Source organism: Phycodurus eques, chromosome 10 (genome assembly GCF_024500275.1).
Source record: "Phycodurus eques isolate BA_2022a chromosome 10, UOR_Pequ_1.1, whole genome shotgun sequence".
Classification (NCBI taxonomy): Eukaryota; Metazoa; Chordata; class Actinopteri; order Syngnathiformes; family Syngnathidae; genus Phycodurus; species Phycodurus eques.
In genome coordinates, this window is record NC_084534.1 from 7,566,984 (window position 1) to 7,591,530 (window position 24,547).

The following is a 24,547-nucleotide window of genomic DNA, read 5'->3' on the forward strand; positions in this document are numbered from 1 at the left end:
CCGAAGAGCGTTCTCCTTTCGACAACATCTATTGGGCATTGCGATATTTGGTCGTGCCCTACTTCCATCACCTCCTCTCAGGGCCCGCAGTGATGAAAGCGAGCCCACTGGGAACAATGTTGCGCTTTGCAGACTTCACGCCTTGGGGTCAGTGTAGGTCAGAAACTTTGTCACATAGACTCAAAGGATATGCTTAGAGGTAGACGTTCATAATGACAGAGACTAGTAGGCTAATCAGAGGTGTCAAAAGTACACAATAATCTCTACTTAAGTAGTAGTACAGATAGCCTACCTGTGTAAGGCTCTGGTAAAGGTAGAAGTAGCTTTTTCAACTCCTTTACTTTTCTTTCGAAGGAAAAGTAAGGAATTACAGACTGATATATACTTTATAAAGTAAAAATGAATTCTCATTGTCAATTGTAAGACCTGTTTTAAAATGAAAACACAGCGACAAAAAGTTCTCTGCACACAAATTAGTTAGCTCTTTTATTAACGTGTATAGTGCTTGGCCCCCTCATAGACACATCCTGGCACTTCAGATCACAGATCCCTCTTGTGTATTTCAACAACACGATGAAGCTCCCTCCAGTGGCATTTAACGGTAAGACAGCTTGAGGAATATAAAAGGGCCATTTGTAAAAGAACAACAAGGAAAAAAGGAACTATTAAGACATAAAGCGGCTTTTTTTGGTTAGTTATATAGAAAAGGCATATTAAGCAATAAGAGAAAAATCTTATATGTCGAAAAATTTAATTAGCATCTACAGAAAGCATGTTGCTAATCATGACATTTCATTTGGGACAGATAACGGTACAGACATTTAGGCAAAAAATAACACTTGAGATTTTTTTTTTTCTCCTTGGAATCAATTATTATCTTTTGAACAACTGCCACTAATTCAAATACTCATCAGTAAAATTTATTGATTTTAAAAAATAAAATTCACTGGGATATACTGGGCCTTTACTGTTACTGATCAAATTATGAAAACGACATATAGGCCTATAATACTTTGTAATTATTTTGCAAGTTCACGAGTATTGTTCGATTCAATTACTATCCTCAAAAATAGCACTCGTTATAATCTGCACCTAAAAATTGGATTTAACTTTTGCCACTCTTCACCCACGCCTTCAGCCATTACCCGCCTATTAAAGTAACAGTGAGTGCTTCGCACATTGTTGCACTAATTCACTGGGGCCATTGGCAAGTCCCTTCATGCTACTGAATTGCAGCCGATCACTCCTCAGAGTAGACACCCCCCAAATGATTAGGGTGGGACCGATTTGGTTGTTTCAGTTCAAAGAAGTCTGTGTTGATTAGGGGAATGTGGGATTTTTTTTTTTTTTTTTTTTTTTTTAATTCTTGAGAGCAGTGAATTCCAACCAGTGTGTCGTGGCAGTGTATCGTGATTCGTGAGAGATCTCAAAAGCTTCAATTTCACAAAACGAATCCATTTGAAAATAAAAATAAAATATATGGTATTGTATTTGTTTTTACAAATGTGGGTTGGAAACACTGATGTAGAGGTTTTTAAATGGTCTAAATACAATTCAAACAATTATCACGGCACTTGGGGTTAAAATGGCCCCACTCAAGTCTCGAACATGACAGGATAGATGCGCTTCACCTATTCTTCACCTTCTCTTTAATCCCACCCTGACCACCGCCCCCCCCACCCCCCGCCCCTCCTCCAGTTGCATAGGGTCTCTAAACGCGCTCCAAAATTGCCATACGAAAGACAAGCACACAACTGAAATACAGGAGAGCACAGTGTTTGAGCGTTTTTGTTTTTTTTTTGCAGCTAGCTAATAGACATTTATGAGGTGATTATCCTGCTTGGTATTTGATACTGGGAATATTTATGTGATCGATTACCAATATCTTTTAGAGAAACGCTTAAAACAAAACATGGTTCGAACTGTGACATGCGCCTTGGGGACACTTCTTATTTTCCTAACATGGAATTGTGGCGTCTTGTCCACTAAGGTGTCCTTCTCCAACTTCTCCGTGGGCAACGAGGTGCGCTCCAGCTTCATCCACCGCCGACTGAGGAGCCAGGAGCGCAAGGACATGCAGCGGGAGATCCTCTCCATCCTGGGGCTGCCTCATCGCCCGCGACCCACGCAAGTCCACACGAGGCTCAACGCTGCCCCGTTGTTCATGCTGGACCTGTACAATACTGCCTCGATTGACGCGCCGCAGACGAGATATTCCAGCTACAATCCCCATTTGCTCCCTCAGGCTTCCAACACGGTGACCCTGCAGGACAGTCGTTTCCTGGATGATGCTGACATGGTGATGAGTTTTGTCAATCTCAGTAAGTTTATCACATGAACGCTTCCAGTGCCATATGTCTGTAATAATATTTATATTTATTATTTGACTGTAAACAGGCGGAACAGTGGGTGTCTGGTTAGAGCGTCTGCCTCAATTTCCGAGGACCGGGGTTCAATCCCCGGCCCCGCCTGTGTGGAGTTTCACTGGTTTCCTCCCAAATCCCAAAAACATGCATGGTAGGTTAATTGAAGACTCTAAATTGCCCGTAGGTGTGAATGTGCGTGCGAATGGTTGTTTGCAGCTCAGATAATGGATGGATGGATTTTAATGTAAACACACAGACCAGCAAACCTGTAGATCATCGAGAATGCAAATTGATAAATATATATCATCTCATCATTATACTCATTTGCAAGACAATGTGGACTGGAGGAGAGGCGCTTTTAATTCAGGTTATGCATTGGTTTTATTTTTTTCCACTTATCATGTTCAGGATTACATGTGAGCTGTAGCCTATCCCAGCGGATTTTGTGTGAGAGCTGGTGTACACCCTGGACTGGTCACCAGTCAATCACAGGCACATACAGGCAGACAATCAATAGGCTCTTTTATGGACTATTTAGAGTCAGATACAACAGGTGACACTGGGGTGAAAAAGGCTTGTTAAGCTTGTATTTCATAAATAGTAATGGTTCTTTCCTAATAATTATAGTGGGTGAATACACTTTGTCTCATAATGACCGTAATGCCATTTTTGGGGTAACTTCAGTGTCTTATGTTTCTGTCAACAGTCTGTGCCCTTTCTCTGCTTTGTGAGGAGTGGGGGCCTCATGTTTTTGGAATGTGGGAAGAAGTGGAGTACCCAGAGAAATCCAATGCAAGCATGGGGATAAAATACAAACTCTAGACAAGGCCCAAGCCAAAATATACACAGAACATTTGACTGTGAGGCAGACATACTAGTTACACGCTTCGAACATGTGCCCCTTTGAATTAAAGTGTGAATTAAAATGGGCCTGATACGACAGTATAAAAAAAGTATTTTTTTCCAAATTTCTTGGAAGCTCTGAGGCAGACGAGGGGAAGTTGCAGTGTTGCTGAAGTTAGTTTTGCCTTTGTTACTCTTAGCTTTCACTTTTTTGAAGGATGTAAATTCAGTTTCCAGCGGAGTTTCAACAAAGGCTTCTGTGTGATAGAAGAGTATAGACAGCTTGGTGCCAGTGTGGATGTTACATTTCATCCTGCAGCAATGCTGCCTCAGGGGCTGGCGGAAGGTTAAAGGCCAATTGGGAAGAGATGAAGTTTATCTTAAAGAAATGTTTATACTCTTAGTCCATTCGCATGAATGTCATTGAGTTTGAACTTATACATACAAATAAACAGCCATCTGAGATTCATAAATCTAAATGAGGACAACGTGGCATGTTTGAATAATACACAAAGGCTTTTAAAATCCATTTTTACACATGCGAGCATGCCCTCTTAAACAATAGATATGAAGACACATCATTAATGCGGGTTTTCCCCTTCTCAAGTACACCATAGCCTCCCATTTCGATCATTTTCTACGTTTGTAACTTGGGCCCCCTCATTGTGTTGGAGCAGCATGGTGGTCCCCAGACGATGGATTTAAGACTTAAATGGATTACGGTATTTCCCCTGTAAAGATCACGGCTTCTAGCAGATGAAGGTATATCCCGCAGGTGGACTATGCTTTAAATGTTTCGTTAGCCCGAGTCAGAGGGAGGCTTTTAATTGCAGTCACCATTATTAGAGAGTGTTTATTCACCCAACACAAAATGTGCAAAGTGCTTGTCGTTGCATACCACAGTTATGGTGGAATGGCATTGTGAGAATGTGTTTGTATTATTGCCATGCACCTTTGAGATTTCTGCACATTGCAATGTATAGTATTAAATATACACATGGGTACAGTATGGACTTTTCTATACTGACAGATTTAACACCTTTTTCGTTGAAAGAAGAAAAAGTTACACGAAAAACACTTAACAGTTGTTCTGCTAAACTGATGTCAGGGATCACGTGAGGGGATCATGTTAAGAAAATCGCTGTAATTTTCTCATTCTGTACACTCACTCCAAAACAAGTGGTTTCCAAGGCGTCCATCCTCGCAGTACTTTTGTAGATTAGACACTACAATTGTGCTGATTGTCAAACTTCATGAATCTCTGCAAATCCTAAACAAACAGACACTGTCTGGAGCAGATGTATGCATACGGGGAACATTTGTTTTGACAAGGTCCTTTTGGTACCTGTGATAATCTGTAAGAAAACATTTTGGAGTCTATGCAATGCTGTCAAACTTGTCAACACATGCAACCTGTAAATGGTGTGAATGGGGGAAAGGTTTTCTCTTGAGTAATAGACCGCATGAAAAGGCTGAGCTTCAAATGATGCACTTAATATCTTAACGTCTTCACAAATAATTTACCAATTCATGTTTTTTTTCTATTTCGCTACCACTCCAATAAGTCTGCAAAAGGCATGGGTGGTTCATGTCTGTGTGGCCCTGTAGTGTCAGGGGTAAACTGAAGTGTTGAAATCCCTCCCAGAGGGAAGTTTGCATATCTGAGGTCTGATCTTTGCAGCTAATGGTCCTTAACGTAAACACGCCAAGTCCTTACAAGCAATTATTGCTTTCATAAAAATACCCCCTCTTCCCCTCCAGCATTTAATTGTGGTCACACAAATGACTAGCAGGGTTCAGAATGCTCAGCTCTTTAGAGCGAGTGAGGCTGTGTGTGCTGTGTGTGTGTGTGTGTGTGTGGGAGGGAGGGGCGGGGGTGGGGGGTGGGGGCTGGGGGGGTGGTGGGGTTATGGCATTAGAAGTGTTTTTAAAAGACTGTCAGTGTGTGTGAGACTTTTCGGGCACTGAAATTAAGGCTTTTGTGTTATATGATGTTACAATGAAGTCAGCAGTCCGTTTAAAGCTGCTGATCACTGCACTGGTCTGCTCTGTACACCTTCGTTGGAGACCTTCAGTGATCTTTCCAAGGACAAACAAGTTGACTAATGCTGCAAAAACACTGGGAAGTGTCACAAGATTTTGGGGTCTTTTTTGACTGCCATTCTTCTGGAAAGTCTGAGCAAGTTTTCATCTGGCAGGGAGGAAAATCCACAATGCTACTGCTGCTAGACGTCTATCGTCAACAATGAGGGACAGTGATACATGGGAAATGGATCAGGGGGGCGTGGGTGGTACACAATCTGGCAGAGACATGAATTGTGTGGATTTCTATACTTAATGTGAATGCGTTTCTAAAAGCACACTGGCAGTTGTGGTTTTCCGGGCAGTGCCTTTTCTTGTGGTCCACACGTGGGAGCCAAATTGGGTTCCGGGTGTTTTTATCCTCCGTATTGGCATGTATGGCAGACTTAAGTGATGTTTAGATCAATCATGTCGTAGACTGAGTCGAGAGTTTTTCTATTCCTGCTGCGCCGCTTCCGAGTTGTGGCGAGAGGCGACACACATCAGAGAATTGTTCGAGTCTTTAACAGTTTTGACAGATCTTGACATCCCTGACTGGTTTAGCATCTGACAGTGGCTTGACTTTTCCTCCCAAGGGACAAACTTTCTCTATGAGAGCTATATGTTTAGTGTGTGGCAGCTGGTTTAAAACAATAAACCATGAATCATGTTGTTATTGTAATGGAGTAGATTGTAAATTGCACATAAAAGCCTCAATCAAATGTTGACTTACAGCTTCTGCCAGAGGTTCAATGTGAATGTGTAAATAATTTCCCCATGTCTATTTTTCTTTTTCCTAACAGTTGCTCGGGATCAAGAACTTCTATACAAGAAGCACCAAAAGGAATTTAGATTTGATCTTTCCCGTATCCCAGAGGGAGAGGCTGTCACGGCGGCAGAGTTGAGGATTTTTAAGGATTTCACCCAGGAACGCTTTGAGAATGAAACGGTCCGAATCAGCCTCTACCAGGTCTTGCAGGAGGCTGCAGACAGGTGAGCATCTTGTTCATTGCTTGTCTCGGTTTTATTTTTATGCTACTTCTCGTAGAGTTGGGGTGGGCAGAGACTGGCTGCTCCATTCATTAACTGACCATTCACATTTGTTGCATTCTTTCCCCCATGGAATTGGTTATTTAAAATGTATGAATTATTTTTTTATTACTATTTCAGCTCATTAAATTAATGCATTCAATGATCTATTGTAAATAATACAATCCAAATATTAATAAAAGCTCAAATGTGTACATAAACATTTAATTAACTAATTGGTTACCAGTAATTATTCATTCCTTCATTTTCTACACCGCTTATCCTCACTGGGGTCGCGGGCTGGCTGGAGCCGATCCCAGCTGACTCTAGGCGAGAGGCGAGAACTGGTCGCCAGCCAATCGCAGGGCACATATAAACAAACAACCGTTCACACACACATTCACTCCTACGGGCAATTTAGAGTCTTCAATTAACCCACCATGCATGTTTTTGGGATGTGGGAGGAAACCGGAGTGCCCGGAGAAAACCCACGCAGGCACGGGGAGAACATGCAAACTCCACACAGGCGGGCCCGTGGATTGAACCCGGGTCCTCAGAACTGTGAGGCTGACGCTCTAACCAGTCGGCCACCGTGCCGCTGTTATTAATTTATATTAAAATAAAATACTATACACATCTAAACTTTTTTTAACCTCGGAATGATCTGGCCGTCTCTCCGTTTTAAATATAAAATATAAATTTATTAATGTATATAAGTAATATTTTAAAATATGTTTGCCCACCCTTGTACAGTGTATTTCACTGTGGAAAATTATATGCATTTATTACTTGAAGTGAACAGCTTGTCATTTTCATTTTGTGAACTCACAATTATTCTCAACCATAGACTGTATATTACATTGCAGTATAAAGTACAAAGATTGCATATTGAAAAACCACTCCCTCAAAATACCTTGAATATACTGTAAGTGGTATCACTTGACATTGCAGCAACTGTCTATTCCCCAAAATAATTTAGCAGAATTTTATTCAAATATCGTTAAGACAACAGCAACAACGGCAAATGCAGTTCTGACATTTGGTTTTGTTTCTGTAATAATTACTTTGTGAATGTCAAAAGTTCCTTGACCGTAAGCCCCTATAACTACAATTTGCGGTTATGGCAAAGTATAATATTTTCGATACAGTATTTTTGTGGAATGTCTGTCATATTCGTTTAGATTGTAGGAAAGCTGGTCCTCGGACAACTAGTCTTCAAAAGTGAATGGAGTCCTCGGGTAGGATTCCTACTGAACCTATTGTTGACCACCCTCCAGTGAACACACCCAGCGAGGCATATATAGCAGCTGAAATAAGTATCTAACACGTCACCATTTTTCTCAGTAAATATATATTCCAAAGGTGCTATTGACTTGAAATTTTCACCACAAACCAAGTAATCTATACATACAAAGAAAGTAGAATAAGTAAGATCGGAAATTAACTTGTGTGCAATAATGTGAAATGACACAGGGAAAAAGTATTGAACACATGAAGAAAGGGAGATGCAAAAAGGGATGGAAAGCCAAGACCACACCTAAAATCGATCAATACTCAAACAGCAATCCAGCCCCTTGTCAGTGCAAATGAATATCAACTGGTTCAGTGCTAATTGATGGCCTACAAAAAGGTCTCATTGCCAAGGCGTCAGTCAAGACACATCTCATGATGGGTAAGAGCAGAGAGCTGTCTCAAGACCATCGCAAACTACTTGTTGCAAAACATAACGATGGCATTGGTTACAGGCGCATATCTAAACTTCTGAACGTTCGAGTGAGCACAGTTGGGGCCATAATACGTAAGTGAAAAGTCAATCATACCACCATAAATTTGCATTGATCAGGTGCTCCTCACAAGATTTCTGAAAGAGGAGCGCAAAGAATAATCAGAAGAGTTGTCCAAGAGCCAAAGACCACCTGTGGAGAGCTTCAAAAAGACCTGGAATTAGCAGGTACTGTTCTCACAAAGATAACAGTGAGTAATGCAATCCGCTGCCATGGCCTGTATGCACGCTCACCAGGCAAGAGCCCATTGCTTAAAAAAAAGCATGTCAAAGCTTGTTTAAAGTTTGCTCAACAACATTTGGACAAACCAGTTAAATACTGGGAGAATATAGTGTGGTCTGATGAGAGAAAAAATTAACTGTTTGGATGCCATAATGCACACCAGGAGGTGTTTTGAGGAGAAATGGCACCCTAAAAAACACCATACCAACCAACAATGATGTTCGAAGGTGGGAACATGATTGTGTGGGGCTGCTTTTCAGAAAATGGTACAGGTAAACTTCACATTATTTAAGAAAGGATGAATGGGCAAATCTAGCTGTGCGGCCCCTTTGCGGGCCCTCAGTGTCACTTGACGCGCACACAGCAAAAATTGTTGCTGCGCGTAGAATGCCGCAGAGATCATCTCTCGTGATCGGTCCATTTTAGTCACTTGCTGTGATGACGTACTCAGCGTTCCCCTTGCTTCTACATACCATCTACGCCGCCACCTTCTTGATCGATTTTGCAGCATAATTAAATGTATCATCTGGTCATCTAGGTAATGCAGCCCTATGGGGGGCACAAGCCAGTGCAAACTGTAGGCCGGTCCCAAGCCCGGATAAATGCAGAGGGTTGCGTCAGGAAGGGCATGCGGCTTAAAACTTTGCCAAACAAATATGAGCGTTCATCCAAAGAATTCCATACCGGATCGGTTGTGACCCGGGTTAACAACGTCCGACCTTCGATCACGGATGGGCATTCAATGTTGGTTTTTGGCCTTTGGTCTTTTTTGCCACCTGTCCCAGCTTTTTTAGAACATGTGGCAGCCATAGAATTCCAAGTTAATGATTATTTGCTAAAAACAATAAAGTTTATTAGTTTGAACATTAAATATCTTGTCCTTGTTGTGTATTCAATTAAATATAGGTTGAACATGATTTGTAAATAATTGCATTCTGTTTTTATTTATGTTTAACACAACGTCCCAACTTCATTGCAATTGGGGTTGTATATCATTACCTTAAATTACAAGGACCGGCTTTGAAGCTGGTCATAATTGCTGTTGGTTAAGGACAGGAAAATGGATGGATGGACAGTATGTACTGTCTGTAGGGTAATAATAATTGTGACCCCCGATGAATTTTAAGTTCCCCCCTGAAGACTGAGGTATGGCGACAGGTCTGGTGTGCCCAACCAAGCATGTGACGAGAAACTACGTAGAACTTCAGATGCGCCTCCACAACCTTGTAGTTGCCCTCAATGAAGGCAAGAAGACCACTCCAGAGTTTTTGTGTGGCATCAGCCACAACCTGCATGGTGGAAAACCCGACACCTACACCTGCTCTGTATATATACTGAGATTACATATGATTGTGATAAATATAGCTCTGATTTGTAAAAATAAGAATAATAAAAAAATATAATAATAAAAATTAAAGTAGTGTTATAAATTTTTCTGTGATTTGTAATAAAGTGTGAAACACTTATCTCTTATTTTTAATAAAGATTGATTTGTTAGCAATTGTTGGTCTTGTTTTTTTGTTTAAAAAAATGTTAGTTGTTACATTTGTAAAAAATAAAATAAAATCAGCAATTAAGTTGTTAAATTTATTGCGAGGACCAATTGTCCTAGGTATGCAATTTTGAGGACCAGTTGCCTGAGGACCAGTTGTCCCATCAACTGTGTGTTTGTTGGGTATCTGGGGTCGAGACCTGCCATTTATTTTGCTTGTGCTTTGCTTTCAAGGGTTTAGGTATTTGCTATGTGTTGTTTTGTTGGAATATTGTTCAGGTTGAGCATGATATACTGTGAAACTTTCAAAGTCGAACAATATGTTTCAGATGCTTTTCAATCTCCAATTTGTTTGGATTTCATTTCCTAGTATTGTGTCTTCATTTAATCTTCTTCCTTCTCATATTCCTTTTTCTTGACCCCACTGGTTGAGACTGGTCCTTCTTTTGAAATAAATATGGCCAAAGAAAAATTGCAATGCACATAGTTAATACTCTTATTCCGAGTGAACTGAAGTTGTGGTACGCTGAGGTCTCACGTGATATACTGTATGAAAAGTAACACCCTATTTTTAAGTACTTGTAATTTATTTCTGAACTATAATTCTTATAAGAAATAAACATAAGAAGAAAGTGTATTGCATAGAGTTTTTTAAAATTCGATGTGGGCGCCAGCATTAGCCACCAGTTTCTCAAGCCGCCTAGGAACAGCATTAACTGCTTTCAAAAGGAACTCTTGTGGGATGGCAGACATAACTTCTCGTATTTGCCCTTCAAGTTCTTCCAAGGTCGTTGGCTTGGTAGAATAGACTTGCTCCTTTAATCATGGAATATACACAAAATTTTTTATTTTAAAATAGGGAGTTACTTTTCAATCACCCTACATATATATATATATATATATATATATATATACAAGTAAACCAATGCACGTAAACACCATTTCCTTACATGCTAACTGCTATTTCCTTTCATGCTAACTGCTAAGATTTGATACATTTTCTTTCCAGCCATGTCACAACACTTCCAACAAAGCGGACATCATGTTAGATTGTATATTAGGGTTTTCATCTTATCATAACTTGATGCATAGCTAACATCTGTTGAATATCTGTTGATATCTCACGAGTTTCCAACAGAAGGACATACCCGGTAGAATCCACACAGATTGAGGAACTGCACAGGACTGATTGAGTCTCTGCATAAACTGTTAGAAGAAACCAAGCCTATTCATATTCTCAGGGCGCCTTGCCACTTAAATCATTTTTATTACAGAAAATGGATGGATAGATGGTTGGATGGATTTTTGTATTTCTATTTATGGATTTTTTTCATCATGACATCACACATACTTATGGGTGGAAAAAACACAGACTAGTAAACATACCCTTGCTTGTCATTTGACCAAGGTAGCATGATTGAGAAAACATGGTAAAGTCGAATAGAAGATGTTATGTAAGGTAAATTATTTCCAAGGGAGACAATGCTGGGTGTAATTTACATTTCAATAGCTAAATTGATTCAGAAACTGATGTGGTGGAAATTCAGACATAGTTTACATGATCATTGAGGGACTGGCGAATTAACTGACAGTGGAACCCCAAAGATAAGTTTTTGTCATTGTTTTCAGTTCAAGTCAGAGATAGTCAATCACTCTCTGCTACCTGGAAAGGTGTATTACTAGTAATTATAATCCCTAATGAGAATTTTAAAGTCACTGTACCGAAATAAAATTCTAATGCTGATATTTTCTTTTAACACTATGAAGGACTGCTTTTACACATTTTAAAGTCACTGTGCTTGACTTGCTTATTCAGCATGTTGGAGGGATGTGGTGGAGGATGGGGAGCGGGGTCCTTCATCGGTGACAGTAGGGCTGACGACACTGATGAGGGCAAGACCATTGTCATTCGCAGTACCTTCCATAAAGGCCACTCAGCACAGACGAGCAGGTGTCAGGAACAAAGACAGACGTCTCCTTGAGGGTCTAAAAATCACTCTGTAAACAAAGCTATTGTCTGTGAAATCTGCCCTTAATAAGACACATGTTGGTTGTTGGAGCAAGACCACACACGATTCAGTCATTTTGCTCAAGCATTGTCTGTGTTATTAACAAGTTTGTGAGGTAAAGTATGATATTGCTCCTGATTTCTTTACTAGTAACATATATTGTTAACTTACTCCAGCAGTGAAATGAATGGGCTGACTCTTAACTTCATTCGCGAAATTATTCACCTTTGGGGACTAGAAGGATTATTTCATGGACGGATGTTGTTTTAAATGCATTTCCCTCAGTGTTTTGAAAATGGTAATACTCTGAATTTACCCAATAACAATATAATACATCTTTTATTGTTATTAATTTCCTGCAGTGAAGTGGAGCTGGTGCTGTTGGAACAGCGAGAGGTGTGGGTTGCAGAGCAGGGCTGGCTCATCTTTGACCTGACTGCCACTAGTAATCTTTGGCTGGCCAACCCAGAGCACAACCGTGGCCTGCATCTGGTCCTGGAAGATAACCATGGTCAGTCAACATCATGCATTATTTACCACATATCCATCCATCCATCCATCCGTTTTCTTCCGCTTATCCGAGGTCGGGTCGCGGGCGCAGTAGCTTTAGCAGGGACGCCCAGACTTCCCTCTCCGCAGCCACTTCCTCCAGCTCTTCCGAGGGGATCTCGAGGCGTTCCCAGGTCAGCCGAGAGACGTAATCTCTCCAGCGTGTCCTGTAACGTCCCCGGGGTCTCCTCCCGGTGGGACGTGCCCGGAACACCTCACCGGTGAGGCGTCCGGGAGGCATCCGAATCAGATGCCCCAGCCGCCTCATCTGGCTTCTCTCGATGTGGAGGAGCAGCGGCTCTACTCTGAGATCCTGCCGGATGAACAAGCTTCTCACCCTATCTCTAAGGGAGAGCCTGAACACCCTGCGGAGGAAACTCATTTCGGCCGCTTGTATCCGGGATCTTGTTCTTTCGGTCACGACCCACAGCTCATGACCATAGGTGAGGGTAGGAACGTAGATCGACCGGTAAATCGAGAGCTTCGCCTTTCGGCTTAGCTCCTTTACCACAACGAACCGCTCCAGTAAGAGTTGGAGATCACGGCTTGTTGAACCGAACAGAACCACATCATCTGCAAAAAGCAGAGATGAAATTCTGAGGCCACCAAACCGGACCCCCTCTGCACCTTAGCTGCGCCTAAAAATGTTGTCCATAAAAGTTATGAACAGAATCGGTGACAAAGGGCAGCCTTGGCGGAGTCCAACCTCGCCGGAAACGAGTCCGACTTAGTGCTGGCCATGCAGACCAAGCTCTGACAGTGGTCGTACAGGGACCGAGCAGCCCGTATCAGGGGGTTTGGTACCCCACACTCCCGAAGCACCTCCCACAGGACTCCCCGAAGGACATGGTCGAACGCCTTCTCCAAGTCCACAAAACACATGTAGACTGGTTGGGGCAATTCCCATGCACCCTCGAGGACCCTGCTGAGGGTGTAGAGCTGGTCCACTGTTCCACGGCCAGGACGAAAACCACAGTGCTCCTCCTGAATCTGAGATTCGACTTCCCGAAGGACCCTCCCTTCCAGCACCCCTGAATAGACCTTACCAGGGAGGCTGAGGAGTGTGATCCCCCTGTAGTTGGAACACACCCTCTTAAAAAGTGGGACCACCACCCCAGTCTGCCAATCCAGAGGCACTGTCCCCGATGTCCATGCGATGTTGGAGAGGCGTGTCAACCAGGACAGCCCCACAACAGCCAGAGCCTTTAGGTACTCCGGGCGAATCTCATCCACCCCCGGAGCCTTGCCACCAAGGAGCTTTTTAACCACCTCAGTGACCTCAACTACAGGGATAGGAGAGCCCGCCTCAGAGAACCCTGACTCTGCTTCTTCATGGGAAGGCGTGTCGGTGAAGTTGAGGAGGTCTTCGAAGTATTCTCCCCACCGACTCACAACGTCCCGAGTCGAGGTCAGCCACATCACCACTATATAGTGTTGGTGGTGCACTGCTTTCCGGGAACTCCGGGCGGATGTCATCTATCCCCGGGGCCCTGCCACTGATGAGCTTTTTAACCAGCTCGGTGACCTCAACCCCAGAACCAGGGGACTCTTCTGGACGTTCCCAGCAGACCCTCATAATACGTTTTGGGCATGCCAGGTCAGACCGGTATCTTCCACTACCATCGGAGCCAACTCACCACCAGGTGATGATTAGTTGACAGCTCCGCCCCTCTCTTCACCCGAGTGTCCAAGACGTGCGGCCGCAAGTCCGATGACACGACCACAAAGTCAATCATCGAATTGCGACCTAGTGTGTCCTGGTGCCAAGTGCACGTGTGGACACCCTTATACTTGAAAATGGTGTTCGTTATGGACAATCCGTGATGAGCACAGAAGTCCAATAACAGAACACCGCTTGGGTTCTGATCGGGGGAGCCGTTCCTCCTAATCACGCCCTTCCAGGTCTCACTGTCATTGCCCATGTGAGCATTGAAGTCCCCTAGCAGAATGATGGTGTCCCCTACAGGAGCGCTTTTCAGCACCCCTTCCAAGGAGTCCAAACAGGGTGGGTACTCTGAACTGCTGTTTGTTGCATAGGCACAAACAACAGTCAGAACCCATCCCCCCACCCGAAGGTGGAGGGAGGCTACCCTCTCGTCCACCGGGGTGAATGCCAAAAGAGTCTGGGGGCAATAAGTATACCCACACCTGCTCGGCGCCTCTCACCGTGGGCAACTCCAGAGTGGAAGAGAGTCCAACCCCTCTCGAGAGTACTGATACCAGAGCCAAAGCCGTGTGTGGAGGTGAGCCCGACTATACCTAGTCGGAACTTCTCGACCTCACACACCAGCTCGGGCTCCTTCCCTGGCAGAGAGATGACATTCCATGTCCCTGGAGCCAGCTTCTGTAGCCGGGGATCGGATCGCCAAGGTCCCTGCCTTCGGCCACCGCCCAGCTCACACTGCACCCGACCCCTATGACCCCTCCCACAGGTGGTAAGCCCTTGGGAAGGGAGACCCACGTTACCTTTTCGGGCTGTGCCCGGCAGGGCCCCATGGGTGCAGGCCCGGCCACCAGGCGCTTGCCTTCGAGCCCCTCCTCCAGGCCTGGCTCCAGAGGGGGGCCCCGGTGACCCGCGTCCGGGCAAGGGAAAACGTCTTCCTGAATTGTTTGTCATCATTGGGGTTTTTGGAGCTATGCTTTGTCTGGTCCCTCACCAAGGACCTGTTTGCCATGGGTGACACTGCCGTGGGCATAAAGCCCCAGACAACTTTGCTCCTAGGATCATTGGGACACACAAACCTCTCGACCACGATAAGGTGACAGCTCAAGGAGGGGTTTTACCACATATAAAGTGTGTTTATTGTGTCATATTTGATCAAGAACACTGTCACCTGCAAAATCCAATCTGAATGGACACATTTTATCCAAGATACTTGCTTTCATAAGCACAACGATGGAATTTGTTGAGATTGAAAAAGATCAGAATCTCAATCAGATTCATCTTTAGTACCCGGGTATGTTAAAACAGACAAGGAATTTATCTCCAGTTGTTGGAGCTAGTACTAGCACTAGTACGGCAGCAGAAAAGCCACTACAAAAGTATACATTTAGAACATAAACACCAGTGTTCAAAATTCAGTCATTAAACTATATAAAGTGTCCAGTAGTGCGGTAATACTGATCAATAATGATGTGTAAAAGATACACAATCAGTAATCAATATACAGTAGTGCTGCAATATCGATGAACAACACCTGTGCAAATAGCTTCAGCAAAGGACGTCTCCAGAAGTCCACAATCATCAGACACTAAACATGGGAATTTCCTTATTAAACATCCATCCATCCATTTTCTGAGCCGCTTCTCCTCACTAGGGGTCGCGGGTGTGCTGGAGCCTATCCCAGCTATCATCGGGCAGGAGGCGGGGTACACCCTGAACTGGTTGCCAGCCAATCGCAGGGCACATAGAAACAAACAACCATTCGCACTCACAGTCATGCCTACGGGCAATTTAGAATCTCCAATTAATGCATGTTTTGGGGATGTGGGAGGAAACCGGAGTGCCTGGAAAAAAACCACGCAGGCACGGGGAGAACATGCAAACTCCACACAGGCAGGGCCGGGAATTGAACCCGGGTCCTCAGAACTGTGAGGCTGACGCTCTAACCAGTCGTCCACCGTGCCGCCCCTTATGAAACAAACAAATCTAATTCTTTTTCTCAGTTTTTCTGTCTAATTCCCCCCCTGTTTTATAAAAAAATTTCCACCTGTTTTTCTGACAAATTCTTATTGGGTCACATCTAACTCACGCGAGAACCTGCGAACTGCAAGTGACTCTTTGCCGACTCCGTAATAAGCAATATGACCGACTTATTTAGTTAGATCAAGTTTTATTTTGATATGGGTTTAAGACACTGGGAGATACTCCTGTCTTTGGGTCACATAGATGGTATTGTTATTAGTCATTAGAAAAAAAATTGTCAGAAAAACTGAAAAAAAATTGTCAGAAAAATGGGGGGAAAATTACTCAGAAAAGCAGGAAATAAATTACTCAGAAAAACAGGGGAAAAATAGTCATAAAACAGGGGGGAAAAACTCGACAGAAAAACTGAGTAAAATAATTATTCAGAAAAAACAGAAAACAATACTCAGTAAAACAAAAAAAAAATATTCCAAAAAAACAAAGCCCTCAAAAAAATTACTCAGAAAAACAGGAGTTTTTTTCCCCCAAGTGAATGCAATACACTTCCGTAAATTATGATTTAAGTACTGTGTTAGGGCGGCACAGTGGACGACTGGTTCGAGCGTCAGTCTCACAGTTCTGAGGACCCGGGCCCGCCTATGTGGAGTTTGCATGTTCTCCCTGTGGCTACGTGGGATTTCTCCGGGCACTCCGGTTTCCTCCCACATTCCAAAAACATGCATTAATTGAAGACTCTAAATTGCCCGTAGGTGTGACTGTGAGTGTGAATGGTTGTTTTTTTGTTTGTGCCCTGCGATTGGCTGGCAACCAGTTCAGGGTGTACCCCGCCTCCTGCCCGATGATAGCTGGGATAGGCTCCAGCACGCCCGTGACCCTAGTGAGGAGAAGCGGCTCAGAAAATGGATGGATGGAAGTACTGTGTTAGCACAGATTAGTAATAGACTACAGTAACCTACATAAAAATTTGGGTTACGTCACCACTGTAGGACTGGAACGCCTTTGTAAAATGAAGACCGCACTGTATTTCATAATGCTCCCCCTGTTGATCACTATTGCACTGCAGGTTATAGGCGGACGCCCCGACTGTCCGGGCTGTTAACAGGCAGCGGAGCACGAGAAAAGCAGCCCTTCCTGGTTGCCTTCTTCAAATCCAATGAGGTTCGCTTTCGTAACATCCGCTCCGCCCACAGCCACAGGGGGCGCCATTCGAACCGCTCAAAACCACAGAAGACTGTCCAAGATGCACTGAAGGCAGTCGAGGCCGCAACAGGTATCAATTTCTAGCATTTTCTCCAAAGACAATGGTTGTCTTGTACAAAGTTCACACTGAAGAGAAAAAACATGTTTGAGAATGAAGTCAAAGAATTATATGAATAAACTTGAACCTCCCCCCCCCCAAAAAAAAAAAACCTCACAATATTACGAAGAAGTCCTACAGTAATTTAATGACAGAAATGTTTAACATCCAATAATGGAGTTGAAGTATTGGCATTTTAGGTTGTTATCTAGCAATGTTTTTAACGCTTAAATGATATTACCTGCCGGAATGTTTACTCCTTATCTAATAAATGTTCAACGATTTTTTTAATATTCCTGCATCTTATAATGATTATTTGACTTTTTAAATAGTGTTTGATTATTTCATTGTCAATTACTTCATAGCTTGTAGTGATCAAATACGGGATAACTACAGCTGCATCTCAGTAAAGAAGAATATGCCAGGAAGGTTTTTTTTTTGTCGTTCAATTCAAAAAGTAAAACAACTGCACAAAAATATAAACTTTTGTTTTTGCTACTAGTTTTCAAGAGTTGAATCAAAGATTTTTTCTTTGTACAAATTTCTCTCAAATATTGTTCAAAAATCTGTCTAAATCTGTGTTAGTGAGCACTTCTCCATTGCTGAGATAATCCAGCAACCTCACAATTGTGGCATATTGAAATGTTGATTAGACAGCATGATTATTGCACAGGTGTGTCTTAGGCTGCCCACAGTAAAAAGTTACACTTTTATCACACAGCACAAAGCCACAGATGTCGCAAGTTTTGAGGGAGCATACAATCGGTATGCTGACTGCAAGACTCTCTACCAGAGCTGTTGCCCTTGAATTGAATGTTCTTTTCCATAAAATGTCACCAAAGGCATTTCAGGGAAATCGGCAGTAAATTCAAACAGGCCTACAACCGCCGACCGCATGGAACCACACGAGCTCAGGAGCTTCATATCCACCATCTTCACCTCCAAGACCATCTGACACCAGCCACATGGACAGCTGCTACAACAACCGATTTGCATAACCAAAGAGTCTCTGCACAAACTGTCAGAAACCGTCTCAGGGAAGCTCATTTGCATTTTGACCTGACTGCAGTTCCTCGTCCCGGCCAACCAACTTGAGTGGGCAAATGCTCACATTCGATGGCTTCTTGCACTTTGGAGAGGTGTTTTCTTCACTGATGAATCCCAGTTTTCACTGTATAGGGCAGATGGTAACACACTCGCTGGTAATGTAGATTTAGTGGCCCATGGTGCATGGTGGGTTTATTGTATGGGCAAACATATGTTATGGACAACGAACACAGGTGCATTTTATTGATGGCATTTTGAATGCATGGAGATACTGTGACAAGATCCTGAGGGCAATTGTTGTGCCATTCATCCACGGCCATCACCTCATGTTGCAGCATGACAATGCACGGCCCCGTGTTGCAAGAATCTGTAGATAATTCCTGGAATCAGAAGACAACCCAGTTCTTGCATGGCCAGTATGCTCACAAGACGTGTCGACCACTGAGCATGTTTGGGATGCTCTGGCTCTGCATATACGACAGCATGTTCCAGTTCCTGCCAATATTCAGCAACTTCCCACAGGCACTGAACAGGCGTGGACCAAAATTCCACAGGCCACAATTAACAACCGGGTCAACTCTGTGCGAAGGAGAAATGTGTTGCACTGCGTGAGGTAAATGGTAGCCACACCGGATACTGACTGGTCTTCGGACCACCCCCACCCTCCAATACAGTAAAACTGCCCATTTTAGAGGGGCCTTTTATTGTGGCCAGCCAAAGGAACACCTTTACAATAATCTTGCTGTTTAATCAGCATCTTAATATGCTACATCTCGGCAAAGAAGAACTGCTCACTATCACAGCTTTAGACCGATTTGTGATCTATATCTGAGATAAATATGTTTTGTGTGAACATATAAAAAGTCTTAGATCTTTGAGTTCAGCTCATGACAAATGGGAGCAAAAACAAGTGTTCCGTTTATATTTATGTTCAATATATATTATCATATACATTATTATTATTCCCTGATATTTATGGATTATTGACACACAGAGTGGAAATCTAATGTTTTTAAAAAAAAAAATAATTTGTTCATTATATCTTACTGCTAACAAAAACAAAATATATGTTTTTTCTAATTTACTGCACCTGTATTTACAGTACCTGATATCTAAGAAAATGTAATTCTTAATATTTTTCAATTCTCAATTTTAGATCTCGGCATATCTAAGGATGGATGTAAGAAACATGAGTTGTATGTCAGTTTCAGAGATTTGGGATGGCAGGTAAAGTGTATTTTTTTTGTTTAAAATAGTTCATATATTCTTATATTTATATTAGGTTTTATGTATTATTTTTTTAAAATGTAGCTGGATTTGCCTGTTTTATTCCTTTCAGGACTGGATCATCGCACCAGAGGGCTATGCAGCGTACTACTGCGAGGGGGAGTGCGCCTTCCCGCTCAACTCCTACATGAATGCCACGAACCACGCTATTGTGCAAACTCTGGTATGTCTTAGACAGTCCTGGTGACAGCCACTTTTACCGCACACGTCATGCTCTGTGACAAACTGTGTAAACTGATTTATACGTCTTCTAAACACAGGTGCACTTTATCAACCCGGGAACCGTGCCGAAACCTTGCTGTGCTCCCACGCAGCTCCACGGGATCTCCGTGCTCTACTTTGATGACAGCTCCAACGTCATCCTAAAGAAGTACCGCAACATGGTGGTCAGAGCCTGTGGCTGTCACTGACCGCTAATCATGCATTATACAGTATGAGCTCATTTCTGAGAGATGTTCCAAATAAAAAAAATACAAAAAAATATGGAGGAAGCGGTTGAACCAGAGAAAAGAAATGATTTACTGCCTGTCACAGAGTAGGCTTTTATCTCTGGGACTCTATTTATGACCAGCAGCTGAGCAAAGTGTTTTTTTTCCCCCTACTGCTTATTTGTGTGTTCTTCAGTGCAACTCGGAAATATGCACTAAAATCAATCCGAGCAGAGATACTTGAACTGGTTCAAACGGCATTTATCACTGTTAGGATCAGATACTGTCTATTTTAGTTGTGACCTTTCACCCTCAGATCAGATCATGCCTGCATGAAAGCAAAGGTTTGTCCGAGACTGTTCGGCAGGCCAGCTCGACCAAGTCAGGTGTAGTAGCTGTTCGCAACGTGTCTGCTGATGTGACGAATGGCTGCTGACACAAGTCTGTCGATAAAAATGTGTGGGCTTAAAAGACCTGAATGATGGGTCTAGTTCCTTGGTGTAAATTTTAGGGCGGTCTATCGATTAATTTTAAAAATCAGATGAATCACACTTGTGAATTTTGACGAATCGTGATTAATCACAGGTGCCACTCATAATACCACATTTTGCTTTGAGATGGTATTTTAAACCTGTTGTGCTTTGATGTAAACAGAGTTCAGTGCTGCACTAGATGTGATTGACATTTGTTTTATGGAAAGTCCCATCAGGGTGACTTTTGAAGCAAAATTTGCACACCAGTTGGGGTGACTGGTGTGCTCCTCCCTCATCTTTGCACAGGTGTAAGCATTGACCATCATGACCACTGACCTTATAGCAACCTGTGCCTTCCTCCTTGTACCTCCAGATTCAGATTCGCGGTTAAGGTAAAGGACCGCGTGCGGTCAAAAGACATTGTTTTATTAAGTTAATTCATGATTAATGTGATAGTTTTGTGATTAATCAATTGCATTAACACTATAACTTTGACAGCCCTAGTAAATTTACATCAGCTTATAAAACGGTGTCAGTGATTCATGCTAATGAATTTTCACATTATGTTTTGCACTGTCTCCTGTTCTGCAGAAAGCTACTCATCCGTTTTTTCCATTGTCACATTTACTTAGAAGCCTAATAAAGTGAAATGTCACAAGAAAATGCATAGAAATACAGCCTGAAGCTGCCTACACTGAATTGTCTTGTTTGTATTGACATGCATGTGACTAAAGGGAACATGAGTGTGGCTTCCAGTTTGCTCAAATATCTATCCATTCATTTTCAGTACTGCTTGTCTTCATTCGGGGTTTGGATGAGCTGGAGATCATCCCAGCTAATTTTGACCGAGACGTGTGGTAAACCGTAGACTGGTCGCCAGCCACTCACAGTGATCATATGGACAAACAGCAATTCACACTCACATTCACACCTTTGGACAATTTAAAATCTTCAATTAATTGAATATGCATGTTTTTGGAATGAGGGAGGAAGCCAGAGTACACCCAAGTGAGGGGATAACACAGGAAGGCCTGAACCAAGATTAGCCTCAGTACCCTAAGCACAAGCACGAAAAGAGCATGCAAAATGCCACACAGAAGGGCTGGAGCCGAGATTCGAACCCAGGACCTCTTGACTGTGAGGCAGACGTGCTAACCAATACAATTGTCTTCATATACGGGTTAAAGCCTGTCCTCTTCCTGTTTGACGTTTTGCAAATGACGTCATTGTTGGATACCCGTCAGAAGCAGAGCAGCATCTTATTTCTTGCTTTCGAAGGGGAACCACCACTAAAATTGTATGGGGAAGCTACAATAGGCTACAGCACAGTCGAAAGTTGGGGGTCAAAGATAATGAAAAAGAGCCTAGCACTATTCAGGATTATCCGCTGAAGATGGTCTGCCACTCCTTTGCCTGTCACAGAGGTCACTGGGGCAGCCGTGGCCCAATGGTTAAGATCGTCGCCTACCACTGTGGGGGACCTAGGTTCAAGACCCCGACTGGACCATCCGCCAACATCCCCCGGACTCACGGCTGTGGTGTCCTTGAGCAAGACACTGATACCCCGAAATGCTCCCCGGGCGCTTCAGCTGCCCCCTGCTCGTGTGTGTTCCACTAACATGTGTATGTGTTCACTGTGATGGGTTAAATGCAGAGAACAAATTTCGTGTGCATGCATGCATGCATGCATGCATGTTCATGACAATAAAATATGATTCTTCTTCAAAGCAGGCTGTTGTTCTTCACCTTTGAAGAATGTGGGGGGGGGAAGAATCCATCCCCAACATCCCTAAACCTGCTCAATCTCACTGAAGATTGAAAATGTAATAAGATTCACTGAATAATGACAGTGTTACAACTACGGAAGGACAGTTGAGCAATGCAATCCAGATGTTTTACACAAGGTACCTTAATATTAAAGATCTCATTTAAACTTTAAAAGATTACGTTTCATCACAATGACAATGACAATTCCTACACACTCAGGGGTCTTCTTCCTTCCCGCTGGGATAATGAGGCATGGTGGCTTTTAAATGCATGGCTTTAGGGAACTTGACAATAGAGGTCACAGTTGAGGTCAGACTAGCATACTTGGCAATAAATTGCGGGTTTTCACCCTTTATCTTTCACATTCGTAAAAACACACATGATAGTTTAACTAACTTTCAATTGTCCATAGGTGTCAATGTGAGTGTGAATGGCTGTCTGTCTGTACATACATACAATAGGCACTGTACTGGTGACCAGTCCATGGTGTACGCCGCCTCTTCCAAAGCCATCTTAGATAGGCTCGAGGTCACCGGTAACCCAAATGAGGACAAGTGCTATAAGAAAATGGATGGATGGATGAGTATTGCAGCTTGCAAAGGTATTCACAAGGGGGTGTTATTGTTCTTTTTTGGAGTACTCCTTTGGAATTCACTCACTATATAAAAAGTATTAAATAACATTTATGAGTTCTTTGGAACATTTGGTTCAAATGCAGTCATTGTGCAATTTTATGCAAAAAAAAAGTAGATAAAAAAGTATGAATGTATGCAGTACATATATATGTAACACGAACTTTCTGATATCAGTTTTTTTATTGCCTAAGTGTATTGTAATCGTAATTTTACAGAATGGTTTGAAGTAATACGTATTGTTTTATACCTTTATGCATTTTGGTCACTGTTATTATAATATGAAGCACAATCAAGATTTGAAAAAGAAATTGACTCGTACAAATTTATGAATTTTAGATTCATAAATATTCAATTTAATTTCTTTAAAAGGCTTGCTCCAATGCAGCCACAGTATATATTGTAGTTGCACAAATGTATTTTATTATTATTATTTAAATAATAATAAGGAGTAAATAATATGACTGCTGGGAGCTATTTTCATCATGTCATCTAACCAAACCCCCGAAACACGCCGGCTGTGCCTAGGAATTCTGTCCTTGTAATGAACAGAATCGGTGACAGAGGGCAGCCATGCGTCCACCTTTTACTCGAAACGAATCTGACTTACTGCCGGCAATGTGGACCAAATTCTCAGACCGGTCGTACACGGACTGAACAGCCCATATCAGGGAGTCCGGTACCTCATACTCCCGGAGCACCCACCACAGGACTTCCTGAGGGACACGGTCGAACTCCACAAAACACTGCTGAGGGTATAGAGCTGGTCCACTGTTCCGCGGTCAGGATGAAAAGCACACTGCTCCTCCTGAATCTGAGTTCCAACTTCCTGACGGACCCTCCTCTCCAGAACTCCTGAATAGACCTTGCCAGGGAGGGTGAGGAGTGTGACCCCCTATAGTTGGAAAACCACCCGCCAGTCCCCCTTCTTTAAAAGGGGGACCACCACCCCAGTCAGCCAATCCAGAGGCACTGTTCGCGATGTTGCAGAGGCCTGTCAGCCAGAACAGTCCATACAGAGCCTTTAGGAACTCCGGGCGGATCTCATCTATTCCCGGGGCCCTGCCTCTGATGAGCATTTTAACCACCTTGGTGACCTCAACCCCAGAGATAGAAGAACCAGGGGACTCTGCTAGACGTTCCCAACAGACCCTCACAATATGTTTGGCTCTGCCAGGTCTAATTGGTATCTTCCCCCACCAACAGAGCCAATTCATCACCAGGTGATGATCGGTTGACAGCTCCGCCCCTCTCTTCACCCGAGAGTCCAACACATGCGGCCGCAATTTCGATGACATGACCACAAAGTTGATCATCGAACTGCGGCCTAGGGTGTCCTGGTGCCAAGTGCACACATGGACAGCCTTATGCTTGAACATAGTGTTTGTTATGGACAATCCATGATGAGCACAGAAGTCCAATAACAGAACACCACTCGGGTTCTGGTTGAGGTGCTGTTCCTTCTAATCCCTCCCCTCCAGGTCTCACTGTCATTGACCATGTGAGCGTGGAATTAAGGACCCGTCCCTCCACCTGAAGGAGGTGGGAGGGAGGCTACCCTTTTGTCCACTGGAATAAATCCCAACGTACAGGCACCAAGTCGGGGCGCAATGAG

At 43.1% G+C, this 24,547-nt stretch overlaps 1 protein-coding gene across 1 annotated transcript; it reads left to right on the top strand.

Annotated features, from left to right (window-relative positions):
* Positions 1 to 1,821: 1,821 nt before the first annotated feature.
* Positions 1,822 to 21,205, top strand: LOC133408447 (bone morphogenetic protein 7-like). The gene is made up of 7 exons (XM_061687410.1): positions 1,822 to 2,321; positions 6,074 to 6,263; positions 12,169 to 12,317; positions 17,065 to 17,271; positions 19,502 to 19,572; positions 19,685 to 19,795; positions 19,893 to 21,205. The coding sequence occupies exons 1-7, from the start codon at positions 1,913 to 1,915 to the stop codon at positions 20,040 to 20,042; spliced, it is 1,287 nt and encodes a 428-aa protein (XP_061543394.1). The 5' UTR covers positions 1,822 to 1,912; the 3' UTR covers positions 20,043 to 21,205.
* Positions 21,206 to 24,547: the final 3,342 nt, after the last annotated feature.